The 17,165-nt window shown below is 42.1% G+C and overlaps 1 protein-coding gene across 1 annotated transcript in view; it reads right to left on the reverse strand.

Moving 5' to 3' along the window:
• The window catches only part of LOC126412325 (E3 ubiquitin-protein ligase SHPRH), a 257,671-nt gene that overhangs the window by 206,151 nt on the left and 34,355 nt on the right, over positions 1-17,165 (reverse strand). The window contains exon 2 of the mRNA XM_050081845.1: positions 4,953-5,673. Within this exon, the coding sequence (XP_049937802.1) occupies positions 4,953-5,667 (715 nt within the window). The 5' untranslated portion in view covers positions 5,668-5,673. The remainder of the gene's footprint in view (positions 1-4,952; positions 5,674-17,165) is intronic.

The raw sequence follows: 17,165 nt of genomic DNA on the forward strand, positions 1-17,165 counted from the left end.
CGTTTTAGTACCTGAATAGTGTAAAATCGCGTAGTCTCCTTCCGCCAGTGCGCAAGTAGCAGCATTACTGCATTTACTAGGCAATCTTGTATTTAAATAACCGTCTAAATTTTGTGTCGAATTGTTTGTGCTCTCTGTAGATTAGTTCAGACGTTCTTTGCACAACAGTTTTTAGCATGGATAGGGACTACAACTGCTGTGTTCGGATGCAGGCTGAGTTGGCATCCCTTCGCTCCCAGCTTCAGGCAGTGTTGGCTTCGGTCACACAGCTTGAGGCTGTTGCCAATGGGCATCACTGTGGGGGTCCGGATGGGGGTTTGTCGGGGACGGCCAGCTTGTCCCACGCATCCCTCGATCGGACTACGACTGTGGCTGCCAGGGATATTGCCCACATTGAGGCTGATCCCTTACCTGTGGTAGAGTAGGAGGTCGTCTCGAGGTGTGGCAGGGGGCGAAAGACATTCCAGAGGGCTGAACGGAAGGCCTCTCCAGTTTGTCTGATGAACCAGTTTCAGGCTCTGTCTCAGGCTGATACTGATCTTCGGCCGGACATGGCTGCTTGTCCTGTTCCAGAGGTTGCCCCTCAGTCTGCAAGATCTGGGCGGTCGCAGAGGGTGGGCTTACTGGTAGTTGGGAGCTCCAACGTCAGGCGCATAATAGGGCCCCTTAGGGATATGGCAGCAAGAGAGGGGAAGAAAACCAATGTGCATTCCGTGTGCATACCGAGGGGAGTCATTCCAGATGTGGAAAGGGTCCTTCCGGATGCCATGAAGGGTACAGGGTGCACCCATCTGCAGGTGGTCACTCATGTCCGCACCAATGATGTGTGTCGCTATGGATCGGAGGAAATCCTCTCTGGCTTCCGGCGGCTATCTGATTTGGTGAAGACTGCCAGTCTCGCTAGCGGGATGAAAGCAGAGCTCACCATCTGCAGCATCGTCGACAGGACTGACTGCGGACCTTTGGTACAGAGCCGAGTGGAGGGTCTGAATCAGAGGCTGAGACGGTTCTGCGACTGTGTGGGCTGCAGATTCCTCGACTTGCGCCATAGGGTGGTGGGGTTTCGGGTTCCGCTGGATAGGTCAGGAGTCCACTACACGCAGCAAGCAGCTACACGGGTAGCAGGGGTTGTGTGGCGTGGACTGGGCGGTTTTTTAGGTTAGATGGCCTCGGGCAAGTACAGAAAGGGCAGCAGCCTCAAAGGGTGCGGGGCAAAGTCAGGACATGCGGGGACCAAGCAGCAATCGGTATTGTAATTGTAAACTGTCGAAGCTGCATTGGTAAAGTACCAGAACTTCAAGCGCTGATAGAAAGCACCGAAGCTGAAATCGTTATCGGTACAGAAAGCTGGCTGAAGCCAGAGATAAATTCTGCCGAAATTTTTACAAAGGCACAGACGGTGTTTAGAAAGGATAGATTGCATGCAACTGGTGGTGGCGTGTGTGTCGCTGTTAGTAGTAGTTTATTCTGTAGTGAAGTAGAAGTGGATAGTTCCTGTGAATTATTATGGGTGGAGGTTACACTCAACAACCGAGCTAGGTTAATAGTTGGCTCCTTTTACCAACCTCCTGACTCAGCAGCACTAGTGGCAGAACAACTGAGAGAAAATTTGGAATACATTTCACATAAATTTTCTCAGCATGTTATAGTCTTAGGTGGAGATTTCAATTTACCAGATATAGACAGGGACACTCAGATGTTTAGGACGGGTGGTAGGGACAGAGCATTGAGTGACATTATACTGAGTGCACTATCCGAAAATTATCTCGAGCAATTAAACAGAGAACCGACTCGTGGAGATAACATCTTGGACCTACTGATAACAAACAGACCCGAACTTTTCGACTCTGTAAGTGCAGAACAGGGAATCAGTGATCACAAGGCCGCTGCGGCATCCCTGAATATGGAAGTTAATAGGAATATAAAAAAAGGGAGGAAGGTTTATCTGTTTAGCAAGAGTAATAGAAGGCAGATTTCAGACTACCTAACAGATCAAAACGAAAATTTCTGTTCTGACACTGACAATGTTGAGTGTTTATGGAAAAAGTTCAAGGCAATCGTAAAATGCGTTTTAGACAGGTACGTGCCAAGTAAAACTGTGAGGGACGGGAAAAACCCACCGTGGTTCAACAAGTTAGGAAACTACTGCGAAAGCAAAGAGAGCTTCACTCCAAGTGTAAACGCAGCCAAAACCTCTCAGACAAACAGAAGCTGAACGATGTCAAAGTTAGCGTAAGGAGGGCTATGCGTGAAGCGTTCAGTGAATTCGAAAGTAAAATTCTATGTACCGACTTGACAGAAAATCCTAGGAAGTTCTGGTCTTACGTTAAATCAGTAAGTGGCTCGAAACAGCATATCCAGACACTCCGGGATGATGATGGCATTGAAACAGAGAATGACACGCGTAAAGCTGAAATACTAAACACCTTTTTCCAAAGCTGTTTCACAGAGGAAGACCGCACTGCAGTTCCTTCTCTAAATCCTCGTGCAAACGAAAAAATGGCTGACATCAAAATAAGGGTCCAAGAAATAGAAAAGCAACTGGAATCACTCAACAGAGGAAAGTCCACTGGACCTGACGGGATACTCATTCGATTCTACACAGAGTACGCGAAAGAACTTGCCCCCCTTCTAATAGCCGTGTACCGCAAGTCTCTAGAGGAACGGAAGGTTCCAAATGATTGGAAAAGTGCACAGGTAGTCCCAGTCTTCAAGAAAGAGTCGTCGAGCAGATGTGCAAAACTATAGACCTATATCTCTGACGTCGATCTGTTGTAGAATTTTAGAACATGTTTTCTGCTCGCGTATCATGTCGTTTTTGGAAACCCAGAATCTACTCTGTAGGAATCAACATGGATTCCGGAAACAGTGATCGTGTGAGACCCAACTCGCTTTATTTGTTCATGAGACCCAGAAAATATTAGATACAGGCTCCCAGGTAGATGCTATTTTCCTTGACTTCCGGAAGGCGTCCGATACAGTTCCGCACTGTCGCCTGATAAACAAAGTAAGAGCCTACGGAATATCAGACCAGCTGTGTGGCTGGATTGAAGAGTTTTTAGCAAACAGAACACAGCATGTTGTTACCAATGGGGAGACATCTACAGACGTTAAAGTAACCTCTGGCGTGCCACAGGGGAGTGTTATGGGACCATTGCTTTTCGCTATATATGTAAATGACCTAGTAGATAGTGTCAGAAGTTCCATGCGGCTTTTTGCGGATGATGCTGTAGTATACAGAAAAGTTGCAGCATTAGAAAATTGTAGCGAAATGCAGGAAGATCTGCAGCGGATAGGCACTTGGTGCAGGGAGTGGCAACTGACCCTTAACATAGACAAATGTAATGTATTGCGAATACATAGAAAGAAGGATCCTTTATTGTACGATTATATGATAGCGGAACAAACACTGGTAGCAGTTACTTCTGTAAAATATCTGGGAGTATGCGTGCGGAACGGTTTGAAGTGGAATGATCATATAAAATTAATTGTTGGTAAGGCGGGTGCCAGGTTGAGATTCATTGAGAGAGTCCTTAGAAAACGTAGTCCATCAACAAAGGAGGTGGCTTACAAAACACTCGTTCGACCTATTCTTGAGTATTGCTCATCAGTGTGGGATCCGTACCAGATCGGGTTGACGGAGGAGATAGAGAAGATCCAAAGAAGAGCGGCGTGTTTCGTCACAGGGTCATTTGGGAACCGTGATAGCGTTACGGAGATGTTTAATAAACTCAAGTGGCAGACTCTGCAAGAGAGGCGCTCTGCATCGCGGTGTAGCTTGCTCGCCAGGTTTCGAGAGGGTACGTTTCTGGATGAGGTATCGAATATATTGCTTCCCCCTACTTATAGATCCCGAGGAGATCACGAATGTAAAATTAGAGAGATTCGAGCGCGTACGGAGGCTTTCAGACAGTTGTTCTTCCCGCGAACCTACGCGACTGGAACAGAAAAGGGAGGTAATGACTGTGGCACATAAAGTGTCCTCTGCCACACACCGTTGGGTGGCTTGCTGAGTATAAATGTAGATGTAGATGTAGAAAGTGTCATGTTATATGCAGCATACAATGTGGCTGAGATTTGTGTTCTTACTGCCACCCCCATGCTCCAAGCTGTTAGCCCATAACTGCTGTTGTGCTATGATCCACCATCACACCTATCGACTGGAGCACAGAGACCTTATGTTAACAGAGTACTGGCAGCAATGAACAGACTTCAGTTCAGTGTCTTGTACTCACAAAACCAAAAGTTAGACATTGCTAGCGGAATTCACCAAACTGTTCATCAAACGGCACCACACAGAACACACTTGTAGCTTGAGAAATAACATGGGTGTAGAAAGAATCACATTAGCCCCAAGGGCACCCATACAATAGTTTGTCGGTGGGGAAGGGGGGAGGAGGGGGGGGGGACCACTAAACTGGGAAGTGTGGAATACTTTTTTTAATGTTTTGGGAGATGTAGGTGACTTGTAAGTAGCCATAAAAAGTTCCAGTTCTGACCTTGTTAAAAAGTTATGTAATACGGACTTTTAAATAATTTTCTTGAAAGAAAAATCCCTGACTACACTCTATTTTTTTCCTTTCCCTAGGACATGGTTGGGGGGGGGGGGGGGGGGGGGAAGGAGGAGGAGGCCGTGGACCTACTTGCCCCCACCCCCTCTCCTGCATGGGCATCTTTGACCAGACCCACCTGTTATTTGTTTTTAAAAAAATTTTGTGCTTATATCTCTTGTACAGCTCTTATAATTGTTGCATGAAATACATGAAGGTTCAGTTACAAATAAACAGTACACAAATAAATACTACATGTGCTTTTAGCGACATTAATCTAATACATGTAACGATTTCACCAATGTTCCACAACTGCAGCTTAAAGCCTTCCAAAACCAGAAAAATTACTTGATTTATTATGATTGCAGTGACATAAACTACATCAAAAAGACTCTAACTTACCTGAAAAAAGAGTGACATCCAAAATTTGAGTTATTATGCAATAATCTTCTGAAACCTTATTTTTAATATACAAAAAGCTTCTACCAGGAAATTCACTTATATACAGTCTTATGAAAGAAGCCTTCTCCACTTTTTCAAATGTAACTCCTTCAATCACAACACTACCTATGAATGCTTCTTCTGTGGGTGGCTCAGTTTTTAATGTTAAATAAAAAGAACAGTCAGATGCATACTCATTCAGAACTGAAAAGGGACCCTTGGAGAAACGTGACTTTTCACTCACTCTTCTTCTCTTATGAGATGGATAGTCGTCTATAACAATCAGTTCTGGAGGAGTTCGACCTGGTGGAGGAGTTCGACCTGATTCATCCTCAATAACTGTCACATCAAGTTCGGCGTTACTGGAAGAGTTAATTTCATCAATTATCACGATGTCTGAATCAGTCGAGTTGTTATCTCGACTGGATCTCTGAGCCCTACTTTCTCTCTCTTCGACAATAGACAATTCCGAGTCACTATCATGCTCATTACTGCCTTCTTCACCAGAAGAGTCATCGGTATCACTAATGTCACTGTTAACAAGCTGTTCCCTCCGTGCCTGTGAAGTGCCAGCTCCTCTGAAAGGATCTGGGCCGTAAACAACTGTTTTATTCCATAGTAACTGGACTTGTGAGTCAGCTGCATTTTTCTTGGGCTGAGACTTCCGCTTAGGCATCTTCCCCTGAAAAAAGAAAAAATATCTTAATGCTCAAATATTGTAGAAAATGACATTACAGAAGTAAAAAGTAATTTATACCAATGGGTAAAAACATCTTTATTTTTGTGATCCTGCCGATTTTGTTCATGGAATTGGTGGTTTATAACAGTTTTCGTTTCAGGTGGGCTGCCATTTCTCTTCCTTTATATTTCGACAATTTCTCTAGTTGTTTTTATCAGGTGTTGAGCACAGATTTCTTTGCTCCAAATAATGAGCTTCTACTAGAGCAGTTGTCAAAATATCATGAAAGGGAAAAATAAGATAATTACAATTTTGTTGGTGGTGGGCCTGACAAGACATCCTGTGAAACATTACTAAATGTCTTCTTTGAAAATTTAGCTACAACAGATGGTTCAGAAGCCCACTCACAATGGAAATACACTCCTGGAAATTGAAATAAGAACACCGTGAATTCATTGTCCCAGGAAGGGGAAACTTTATTGACACATTCCTGGGGTCAGATACATCACATGATCACACTGACAGAACCACAGGCACATAGACACAGGCAACAGAGCATGCACAATGTCGGTACTAGTACAGTGTATATCCACCTTTCGCAGCAATGCAGGCTGCTATTCTCCCATGGAGACGATCGTAGAGATGCTGGATGTAGTCCTGTGGAACGGCTTGCCATGCCATTTCCACCTGGCGCCTCAGTTGGACCAGCGTTCGTGCTGGACGTGCAGACCGCGTGAGACGACGCTTCATCCAGTCCCAAACATGCTCAATGGGGGACAGATCCGGAGATCTTGCTGGCCAGGGTAGTTGACTTACACCTTCTAGAGCACGTTGGGTGGCACGGGATACATGCGGACGTGCATTGTCCTGTTGGAACAGCAAGTTCCCTTGCCGGTCTAGGAATGGTAGAACGATGGGTCCGATGACGGTTTGGATGTACCGTGCACTATTCAGTGTCCCCTCGACGATCACCAGTGGTGTACGGCCAGTGTAGGAGATCGCTCCCCACACCATGATGCCAGGTGTTGGCCCTGTGTGCCTCGGTCGTATGCAGTCCTGATTGTGGCGCTCACCTGCACGGCGCCAAACACGCATACGACCATCATTGGCACCAAGTCAGAAGCGACTCTCATCGCTGAAGACGACACGTCTCCATTCGTCCCTCCATTCACGCCTGTCGCGACACCACTGGAGGCGTGCTGCACGATGTTGGGGCGTGAGCGGAAGACGGCCTAACGGTGTGCGGGACCGTAGCCCAGCTTCATGGAGACGGTTGCGAATGGTCCTCGCCGATACCCGAGGAGCAACAGTGTCCCTAATTTGCTGGGAAGTGGCGGTGCGGTCCCCTACGGCACTGCGTAGGATCCTACGGTCTTGGCGTGCATCCGTGCGTCGCTGCGGTCCGGTCCCAGGTCGACGGGCACGTGCACCTTCCGCCGACCACTGGCGACAACATCGATGTACTGTGGAGACCTCACGCCCCACGTGTTGAGCAATTCGACGGTACGTCCACCAGGCCTCCCGCATGCCCACTATACGCCCTCGCTCAAAGTCCGTCAACTGCACATACGGTTCACATCCATGCTGTCGCGGCATGCTACCAGTGTTAAAGACTGCGATGGAGCTCCGTATGCCACGGCAAACTGGCTGACACTGACGGCGGCGGTGCACAAATGCTGCGCAGCTAGCGCCATTCGACGGCCAACACCGCGGTTCCTGGTGTGTCCGCTGTGCCGTGCGTGTGATCATTGCTTGTACAGCCCTCTCGCAGTGTCCGTAGCAAGTATGGTGGGTCTGACACACCGGTGTCAATGTGTTCTTTTTTCCATTTCCAGGAGTGTATATTCGATATAATGGTAATAAATAGACGTGACCTCTCTGAGGATGTCTACGTCAAAACTGGTACCAGTTATTGTGAAACACTTGGAGCAACAATGATTACAGATATACAAAGGGCAAATAAAACAAGAAGAAAGATTTATAAATTCAGTAAACTAGATAGAGAAGCAGTAGTGTCAAATCTTAATGGGGAATTTGAAGCATTTAGTTCATGAGAAGAGTATTAGGGGAACTATAGCTCAAGTGAAGAATTGTGTCAATAATGACAAGTGAAGAATATCTGATCGTGCACTTGGATACATATGTATGCAGTAGAACAGTTTATAATGAGAAGGGTGTTCCACAGTATACACTCACTGTAAAGCAACTTCTACAGAAACAGAGGCTACTACATAACAGATGTAAAACAAAGCTTTAAGCTATAGAGGGATGCTGGATGACACATGTTCGGCTGTCAAGAGAGCACTGCATGAAGCCTTCAGTAACTACCATAGCAGAATACTGTTGGAAGATCTTTCACAAAAGCCAAAGAAATGCTGGCTGTCTGTCAAGGCTGCTAGTGGCATCAAAGTTAGTGTCCAGTCACTGAAATAAATGACAGCAAAGCAAAAGCAGAAATGTTTCACTCCATTTTAAAACATTCCTTTGGAAAGGAAAACCTCATAGTATTTCCTCAATTTAATTCTCATTACACTGAAAAAAAAAAAGAGTGAAACTGATACTAGTTTCAGTGGTACTGATGAAGACCTCTTAACTATAACCTATCAGAGATTCCTTGAACAAAAAACCATACCCAGCAATTGGAAGAAGGCATATGTCTCACCCATTTCCAAGAAGGGTAGTAGCAGTGATCCACAAAACTACTGTCTATTATCCTTGACATGCATTCATTGCACAATCCTAGAATATATTCTGAGCTCAAAAATAATGAGGTATTTTCCTTGATGCCACCTAGCATGAACGTCAAAAACATTAATCATGTTAAACTTAACTGTCATTTTTCTCACATGACATTCGAAAGCTTTGGGTCGTGGCAATCAGAGAAATGTAGAATCTCGATTTCTGTAAAGCATTTGACCGAGTACCACAGCTATGCTTTTGTCAAAGTACAGTAGATGTATATGGTGAAATCTGTGACAGGACTGAGGATTTTTCGGTAGGGAGAATGCAACAAGTTATCTCAGATGGAGAGTCATTGACAGATGCAGAAGTATCCTTGGGTGTATCCTATGGAAGTGTGCAGGATCCCCTGCTGTGTATTAATGATCTTAACGACAATATTAACAGTAACCTCAGACTTTTTTTGCAGATGATGCAGTTATCTGTAATGAACACAAATATTCAGTCAGATCTTGATAAGATTTCAAAATGGTGCACAGTGACGTAAAATTGTGGACATCACAGAATGAAAAAAATGAAGTATCTTAAGACTATGATATCAGTGAATTACAGCTGAAATCGGTCAGTTCATACCAACATCTGAATGTAAAAATTTGCAGGAACATGACATGGAATGATCACATAGTATCTGTCGTAAGTAAACAGGTGGATTGGTAGAATACTAGGGTCATGCAATCAGTCTACACAGGAGACTGCATACATAACCCACGATAGAATATTGCTCAAGTGTGTGGAACTTGGGCCAAATAGGACCACCGTGAGATATTGAATGTATAGAGAGAATGGCAGCACGAATGATCACAGGTTTATTGGACCCACAGGAGAATGTCACAGAGATGCTGCAAAATCTGAACTGAGACACACTCAAAGAAATTTTGCCAAGTGATCTAATTAATATCCTAAGAGATTTTGGTCTTATGTAAGATCAGTAAGCAGTTTGAAATCCTCTACTCATTCACTCGGTAACCATAATGGCACTGAAACAGAAGATAACAGAGAGTAAGCCAATATACTGAACTCGATCTTCTGAAATTGTTCCACCGTGGAAGATTGTAGTACGACCCCTCCTTTCAATCATTACATGAATGTCGAGATGGCAGATATTGAGATAACCAAATGTGGAACAAAAAAGCAACTACAGTCACTTAGTAGTGCAAAGGCCCAAGAGCCAGATGAGATACCTATAAGGTGCTATTAAGATTATGCGAAAGAACTTGCTTTCTTTCTAGCAGCAGTTTATTGTAGATCGCTGGAGTAGTTAAGGGTACCTAGTGACTGGAAAAAAAGTGCAGGACACTCCCATTTTCAAGAAGGGCCATAGGACAGATACACATAATTATAGACCCACATTGTTGATGTCAAATTGCTGAAGAATTGTCGAACATGTTTTATGCTCAAGAATTACAATATTTTTGGAAAACGAAAGTCTCCTCTATCTTCTATATAAAAATCAACATGAATTCCACAAACAGAGATCTTGTGGAACTCATCTCCATCAGTTCCTCCACGAGTTTCATAGCACTGTAGACAACGGTGGTCAAGCTGGTGCCATGTCCCTTGACTTCAGGAAGGCATTTGACACCATTACACACCGCCGATTTTTGTGTGTGTGTGTGTGTGTGTGTGTGTGTGTGTGTGTGGGGGGGGGGGGGGGGGGGGGACTTATCAAGTACTGGACCAGATTTGTGACTGGATTCAAAACATTCTTGTGGACAGAACTCGACCCATCACTCATAACAGAACAAAATCAACAGATGTACAGGGAATTTCTGGAATACCCCAAGCAAGTGTGATAGGACTGTTACTGTTTACAACGTATATAAATGATACAGCATAAAGTGTCAGAAGCTCTTCAGATGACGTGGTTGTCTATATGAAAGTAGTAATGCTGGAAGACAGTATTTTACAGAATGACCTGCAGAGGATTGATGATTGGTGCTGACTCAAGCAATTGACCCCAAACATGAATAAATGTAATATACTGTGCATACATAGGAAAGGAAATTCACAACTGTACAACTACAGTACCAATAACAAACTGTTAGAATACTAAAATGTAAACTTTCACGGCTGGAAATATCATGTCCATTATAATTATCCGGGCTGTTATGCCGTGGTCGGTTGATGAATTCTGTGGTGATTCCCAACGTTTCGTCTCCGACTGCGGGAGATATCTTCAAGGGGGTCCGTAGCTTGATGGAAGGTCCAACACACACACCTTCCACACCTCGGAGACGAAACGTTGGGAATCACCACAGAATTCATCAACCGACCACGGCATAACAGCCCGGATAATTATAATGTACATGAAACTGTTAGAAACAGTATCTACTGTAAAATGTGTAGGAGTAGCCTAATTATTCAGAGTGACCTTAACACTACGCTATCCGGCGACACCACAGTGGTGTTGTGCGCGAAATAGCGCTCATTGTCCGGCAACACCGCAGTGGTGTTGTGAGCATAGTATCGCGCAGTGGCCGGCGACAGCACTTTAGTATCTTTTGCGTTCTGTTGGTGTTTTGTTTAGGTAACAATAAGTTACACACATCAACAAGTTTTTTCGTTTTTATAAGTACTTGTGCCCTTTCATCGTGGCAGATGAAAGAGACGATACAATTATTTACGATGAATAAGCGGACGTCTTGTCTGACGTTCTGGACGATTTGGCTGATTGGGAAGAAGATATTGGATATCGAAAAAATGAAAGTGAAGCAGAATCACCGGAAGATTGTGAAATACGTCCAAGAAGAATTCGGCAGATGCTACAGTTGCCAAATGATTTGGATGAATCAGATGAAGAATACAGTGCACAGTGGTCAGACTTTGATTTACTGAGGACAAATCCTAAATGTGAAGAATCTCCTGGTCCAAACATATTTCCCAAAGATACATAGAGCATCGAGGATATCGTAGAATTATATATTGGGAACGATCTGTTTGAATATATTAGCAACGAAACCAACGAGTGCTACAGACAAAATTGTAATAGAAGGAAACTGGATTTAAAAAAAAAAAATGCAAAATTTGTCGACTTTACGGGACCCGAACTTAGAAAATGGTTTCAGCTTGCTATCCTTATGGGAATTGTAAAACAAGCAAGGATCAATGATTATTGGTCAACGAATCCGTTGATACACACACTGATATTTCACAAAACGATGTCCTGCAACCGATTCTGACAAATATTATTGTTTTTACATTTTTCTGACAACAACAATACACTGGATAATGTCGACCGGCTTCACAAAGTGCAATTCGTAATTGATTATTTTTCCAAAAAATTTTCAAGAAACCTTTAATCTAAGTCAAAACATCTCAACTGACGAAGGAGCGATACCATGGCATGGACGGTTAAATTTTAAAGTTTACAATCCGTTGAAAATTACAAAACATGGCATACTCTTTCAGATACTGAGCGATTCGAGTACGGGATACATATCCTCAATTCAAGATATATTCTGGCGCTGGACAGCCTTTAGCAAAAACAGTGATGGAACTATTGACACCTTCTTATGGAAAGTGGCATCACCTCTACATGGATAACTACTATAACAGTGTAGAACTTCCAAGAAGTTACTTGAAAATAAAATTCAAGTTTGTGGAACGATATGGCAAAATAGAGGATTTCCAGGAAAATTAAAGCGCGCAAAAGTCAATGTGTTTGCAGCTTGTCATATGAAAATGTGAAGTACTCACACAGGTATGGAGAGCTTCGAAAACTAAAACAATAAGAATGATCTCTACAATACATAATGCCACTTTGACTGATACTCACAGAAAATGTAGAAAAACCAATTACAAAATTTAGAAAGCTGGAAGTGTATTAAACTACAACAAATATATGAACGGAGTAGATCGGGCAGAGCAATATTTGAGTTATTACCCTATATACAGAAAAACGATAAAATTGTAAAAAAAAGATTTGCATTACCTCTATCATTGCACATTATTTAATGCATTCTGTACGTGTCAATATTTCAATACAGAACACAAGAGTCTCCGATTTCACAATTTTTTATTGAATGTGTCTGATTCGCGGATAAAAGACCATGTACTTGCTTCTGAGCAAAACTTGGAGGTTGCCACTACATCGCGTACATCTCATCATGTTCTGGTTGACAGAATTTCTGGTCACATAAACCAACACCAACTAATACTTATTTCCGAAAAGAATAAACGAAAACGAAGAAACTGTCATGTATGTTCCAAAAACAAAAAAAAGAAGAACAACAAACTTAATGTGTAAGTCTTGTGGAGTTGCGTTACATCTTGGAGACTGTTTAGCTGCATATCATATGAAAGAGAAACTAAGTACCAAAGACAATGCAAATAAACAAATATATGAAACAAACAAATTTTGTATTTATTTGTGTATGTATATCTTCGACATTTCATGAAAGTAGGGGAAGAACGTTGAAAACTTATGAGAACTAAATGAAATGTAACTTATCCATGAGGGAATTGACTTACAAGGTGCTTGTTCAGCTGATTCTCGATTATTCTTCACCGATATGGGATCCTTACCAGGTAGGACTGATATAAGTGACAGAGAATATCTGACAAAGAGCAGCTAGTTTCATAATGGGATCATTTCGTTGGTGCATGAGCATTACAGAGATGCTCAATAAACTCCAGTGGCAGACATTACAAGAGAGGAGTTATGCATCACAGAGAGGTTTACTATTGAAATTTCGAGAGAATACTTTCCGGGAAGAGTCAGACAACATATTACTTCCTCGCAAATACATCTTGTGAAATCACTACAACAAGAAAATTTGGGAAAATAGAGCTATTACAGATGATTACCAGTAATCATTCTTTCCACATGCCATTCACAAGTGGAACAGGGGAGAGGGGGATCAGTTATTGGCACCAGAAACACCCTCTGCCACATACCACTAACTGCCTTGCAGAGTAGGACGTAGATGTTTATGTAGATGGAGACAGATGCAAACTATCCCGTTAAAGCCTACTTGGAAAGTTTCTAGAACCAGCTGTGAGTGACGAATCTAGGAATACATTACAACCTCTATGTATCACTCTCTTAAGGATAGTGACAGAAATATCTGTGTAATTACAGCACGCACAACAGCAGTTCAGCAATTCTTTTTCTTGCTCTCTCTACATGAATGGAATGGACATAAACCCTAATAACTGGTACAATGGAAGTACCCTCTGTCAGGCACTTTAGAGTGGTTTGAAGAGTATAACTTTATCGAAAAGGTATGTAGAGTACTGGATCAGAGGAGTAAAGTAGCATGTATCTCCTGTTACCTTAGAAAAGCCTTTGACTCTACAAATCATGGTCTGCTTCTCTTATAAATCAGATAAATATGGTATTAAGGGCAATGCTCTGAAACAGCTTACACCATGCCTGCAGAGCAGAAAACAAAAGGTAATTATCGGTTCAAAATCTGTAAATTATTATTCTAAATTAAGCGCAGTATCACAAGGTATGCCTCGAGGCTCCATTTCAGGGCCAATCACGTTTCTATTCTACTTAAATGACTTACCTGTAAATACTTCCCCCCTCAGTTCTGCTTGCAGATGATATTTCTATTTTACTTAAAGATTATGCGGAAAAAAATTCTGAGCACTAATGTGAGCACAATGGATACCTTAGAAAACTGGTTCCAGTTAAATGTGTTGAAACTGAACATTGAAAAAACTCATACGGTACATTTCAAAACCAAATGTCTGAAATGTGTGGTACTTAAAATACAACATAACAACCTAACTATGGCAGACGTGGACATGATCAATTTCGTTGGAGTAAATGTGGACAAGAACTTTAGCTGGAATACACATACTGACTTTCTATCAAACAAGTTATGCAATTTTGCACTTTCAATACAAATACCGGCAAATTCTACTGACACAAAACACAGAAAATAGTCTTATCATAGTTGTTTTGGATCTGTCATTGTCTATGGTATAATTTTGTGGGGAAATTCAAACAGCGTATCTCGAATAGTGGAACTGCAGAAGAAAATTATCAGGTACATGTGTACTGCCAGCAAAACAAATTTTACCACCCATTACTTCAGAAGCTACAAATCCTAGCTGTTCCCTCCATATACATTTATGAAATTATAACCTTCCTTCACAGCAGAACAAAATTATTTGAGAATAATCATTTTAATCACACGTACAACATGTGAAATAATAAGAATTTTATGTTACCCATTCACCAATTGAAATTATATGTACCAAATTCACAGTATATGAGGATGACAATACATAATAAATTAAGTGGAAAAAAATATATTAAACTGGAAGCCAGAGATTCTAAAAATAAGGCTACAACGGATTCTGTGGGAGAAATGCTACCAGTCAGTGGAAGAATTCATAGAGGATGAAACAATAGTTCGAGCAAGGAATAACTTAATGTTTGATTGTGTGTGTGTGTGTGTGTGTAATAGTGTTATTATTAGGCTGTTGCTGTTATTGTAAGTCGTTCTATGTTTATGGCAAAGTTTTAGCACAATTTTGACAAGTCTCCTGTATCTGAATAAAATGATTTAGATTGCATATGTTATGAGGCTAATAAACCACAATTTACAGTGTAGGTGCATTGGACAACTTGGCTGCAAATCCAAAAACTTGAAAACCATAGTTTTTTTTGGTATGCTGCAAACCTACATTTTATTTACAGTTTGTCCAACTTAGAGAAAAAAAATTATGAAAACATATTCAACACGTGACAGTAGACAGACATGCTCCTGCCTTGTAAGGAGATTTCATGCTGTTGGAGAGGTTGTGATGTGGCATGCTCTTACTCAGCAGCAGCAGCAGCAGCCGGCAGCTCTTCCTGCACTATGCCTAGCAGTCGTGGCCTGGACCTGGGCCAGAGGCATGCAGCAGCTGAATTAAATCATGTAATCTGTCTGCGTAATACACTTACCTCGGACAGATGGTGACCTATGTTATGAAGGGTGTTCAATAGGTAAGGCAGCAGATTTTTTTCCTCAGCCAATTTCAGCTGAAAGAAATGCAGAATTTGTTGTGGGACATTTTGGAATATTCCTGCTTCAGCTCCTATAGTTTCATATAGTTACGATAGGTGGCAGCACTGTATGCAGCCTTCAACGTGTGTTCCAAGCACAGAGCGTTATGACACTGATCGTGACAACTTTTTGTCGATTGTCATCACAGCGGATGAAATGTGGGTTCATCACTTTGAACCGGAAACAAAACACAATCCATGGTGTGACCCCACAGCACCTCTCCTCCAAAGAAAAAGCTCAAAGTCACACCCTCAGCTGGTAAAGTCACAATGACAGTCTTCTGGAACTCTGAAGGAGTTATTCTGTTTGATGTCCTTCCTAAAAATGCAACAATCAGCTCTGAAATGTATTGTGGTACACTCAAGAAACTGAAGGAACAGCTTCAGCGTGTTTGCTGCTACAAAAATGTAAACCAAATTCTCCTTCTCAATGACAATGCAAAGCATCACACAACTGTGTGCACCTAAGAGGAACTCACTTACAAATCTACCTATACTGAGAGGGGTGTTCCACAGTACACACTCACTGTAAAGCAACCTCTACAGAAACAGACATTACTGCATAACAGTACATCCACTCTAGAGCCTGGATCTCATACATTCCGACTTCCATCTGTTTGGCCCAATGGAGGATGCACTGTGCAGCGAGCAGTATGTGGATGATGGGGATGTTATTTATGCACCGAGATATTGTCGACAAGCAGAGTGGTATCGTGTGGGCAGACAGGTCTTCCCAGTAAGGTGGCATAAGGCTGTTGCATTGAATGGAGATTAAGCTGAAAAATAAAGTTTTGAACCCAAAGGAGTGGGGAATAAAGTAGTGTATTGGAATCTTGAATACAACCAACTTGCTTTCAGAAAAAAAATAAGTTGCATTATTTATTGAATGCCCCTCGAAGTTTATGTATACGTTCCAACTGTTCCTCATCATATGGTTATTAAGCCACCAGACTGATGTTCTAGGTCGTTAATTTTACATCTACATAAATACTCTGCATACCACTGTGAAGCACATGGCAAAAGGTACTTACCATTGTACCAGTTATTAGGTGTTTCTCCCATTCCATTCACATATGGAGTGTGAGAAAAATGATTCTTTAAATGCTTCTTTGTGTGCTTTAATTAATCTAATCTTGTTCTAATGAAACCTCATGAGTGACAGATAGGGTGTTATAGTATATTCTTAAACTTGTCATTTAATGCTGGTTCTTGAAACTTTCTAAGTATGCTTTCTTGGGATAGTTTGCATCTCCATAACACACTCCCTTGGGTCAAACAAACCTGCGACCATTCATGCTGCCCTCCTCTGTATACACTCATTATCCCCTGTCAATCCTATTTGGTACGGACTCCATATACTTGAGCAATATTCTAGGATGGGTTGCACAAATGTTTTGGAAGCAATCTCCTTTGTAAACTGATTGTACTTTCCTAGTATTCTATCAATAAACTGAAGCCTACCACCTGCTTTACCTACAGCTGACAATATGTGATATTTCATTTTGTATCCCTAAAAACTGTTACACTCAAGTTCTGTGCTAGTTGACCAATTCCATTTGTGACTTCTTGATATTGTACTCATGTTGTTGTGGTCTTCAGTCCAAAGACTGGTTTGATGCAGCTATCCATGCTTCTCTATTCTGTGCAAGCCTTTTCAAATCTAACTACTGCAGCTTACATCCTTCTGAATCTGCTTGCTGAATTCATCTCTTGGTTTCCCTCTACAATTTTTATCCCCCCCCCCCCCTCC

This window comes from Schistocerca serialis, chromosome 7 (assembly GCF_023864345.2).
Source record: "Schistocerca serialis cubense isolate TAMUIC-IGC-003099 chromosome 7, iqSchSeri2.2, whole genome shotgun sequence".
Classification (NCBI taxonomy): Eukaryota; Metazoa; Arthropoda; class Insecta; order Orthoptera; family Acrididae; genus Schistocerca; species Schistocerca serialis.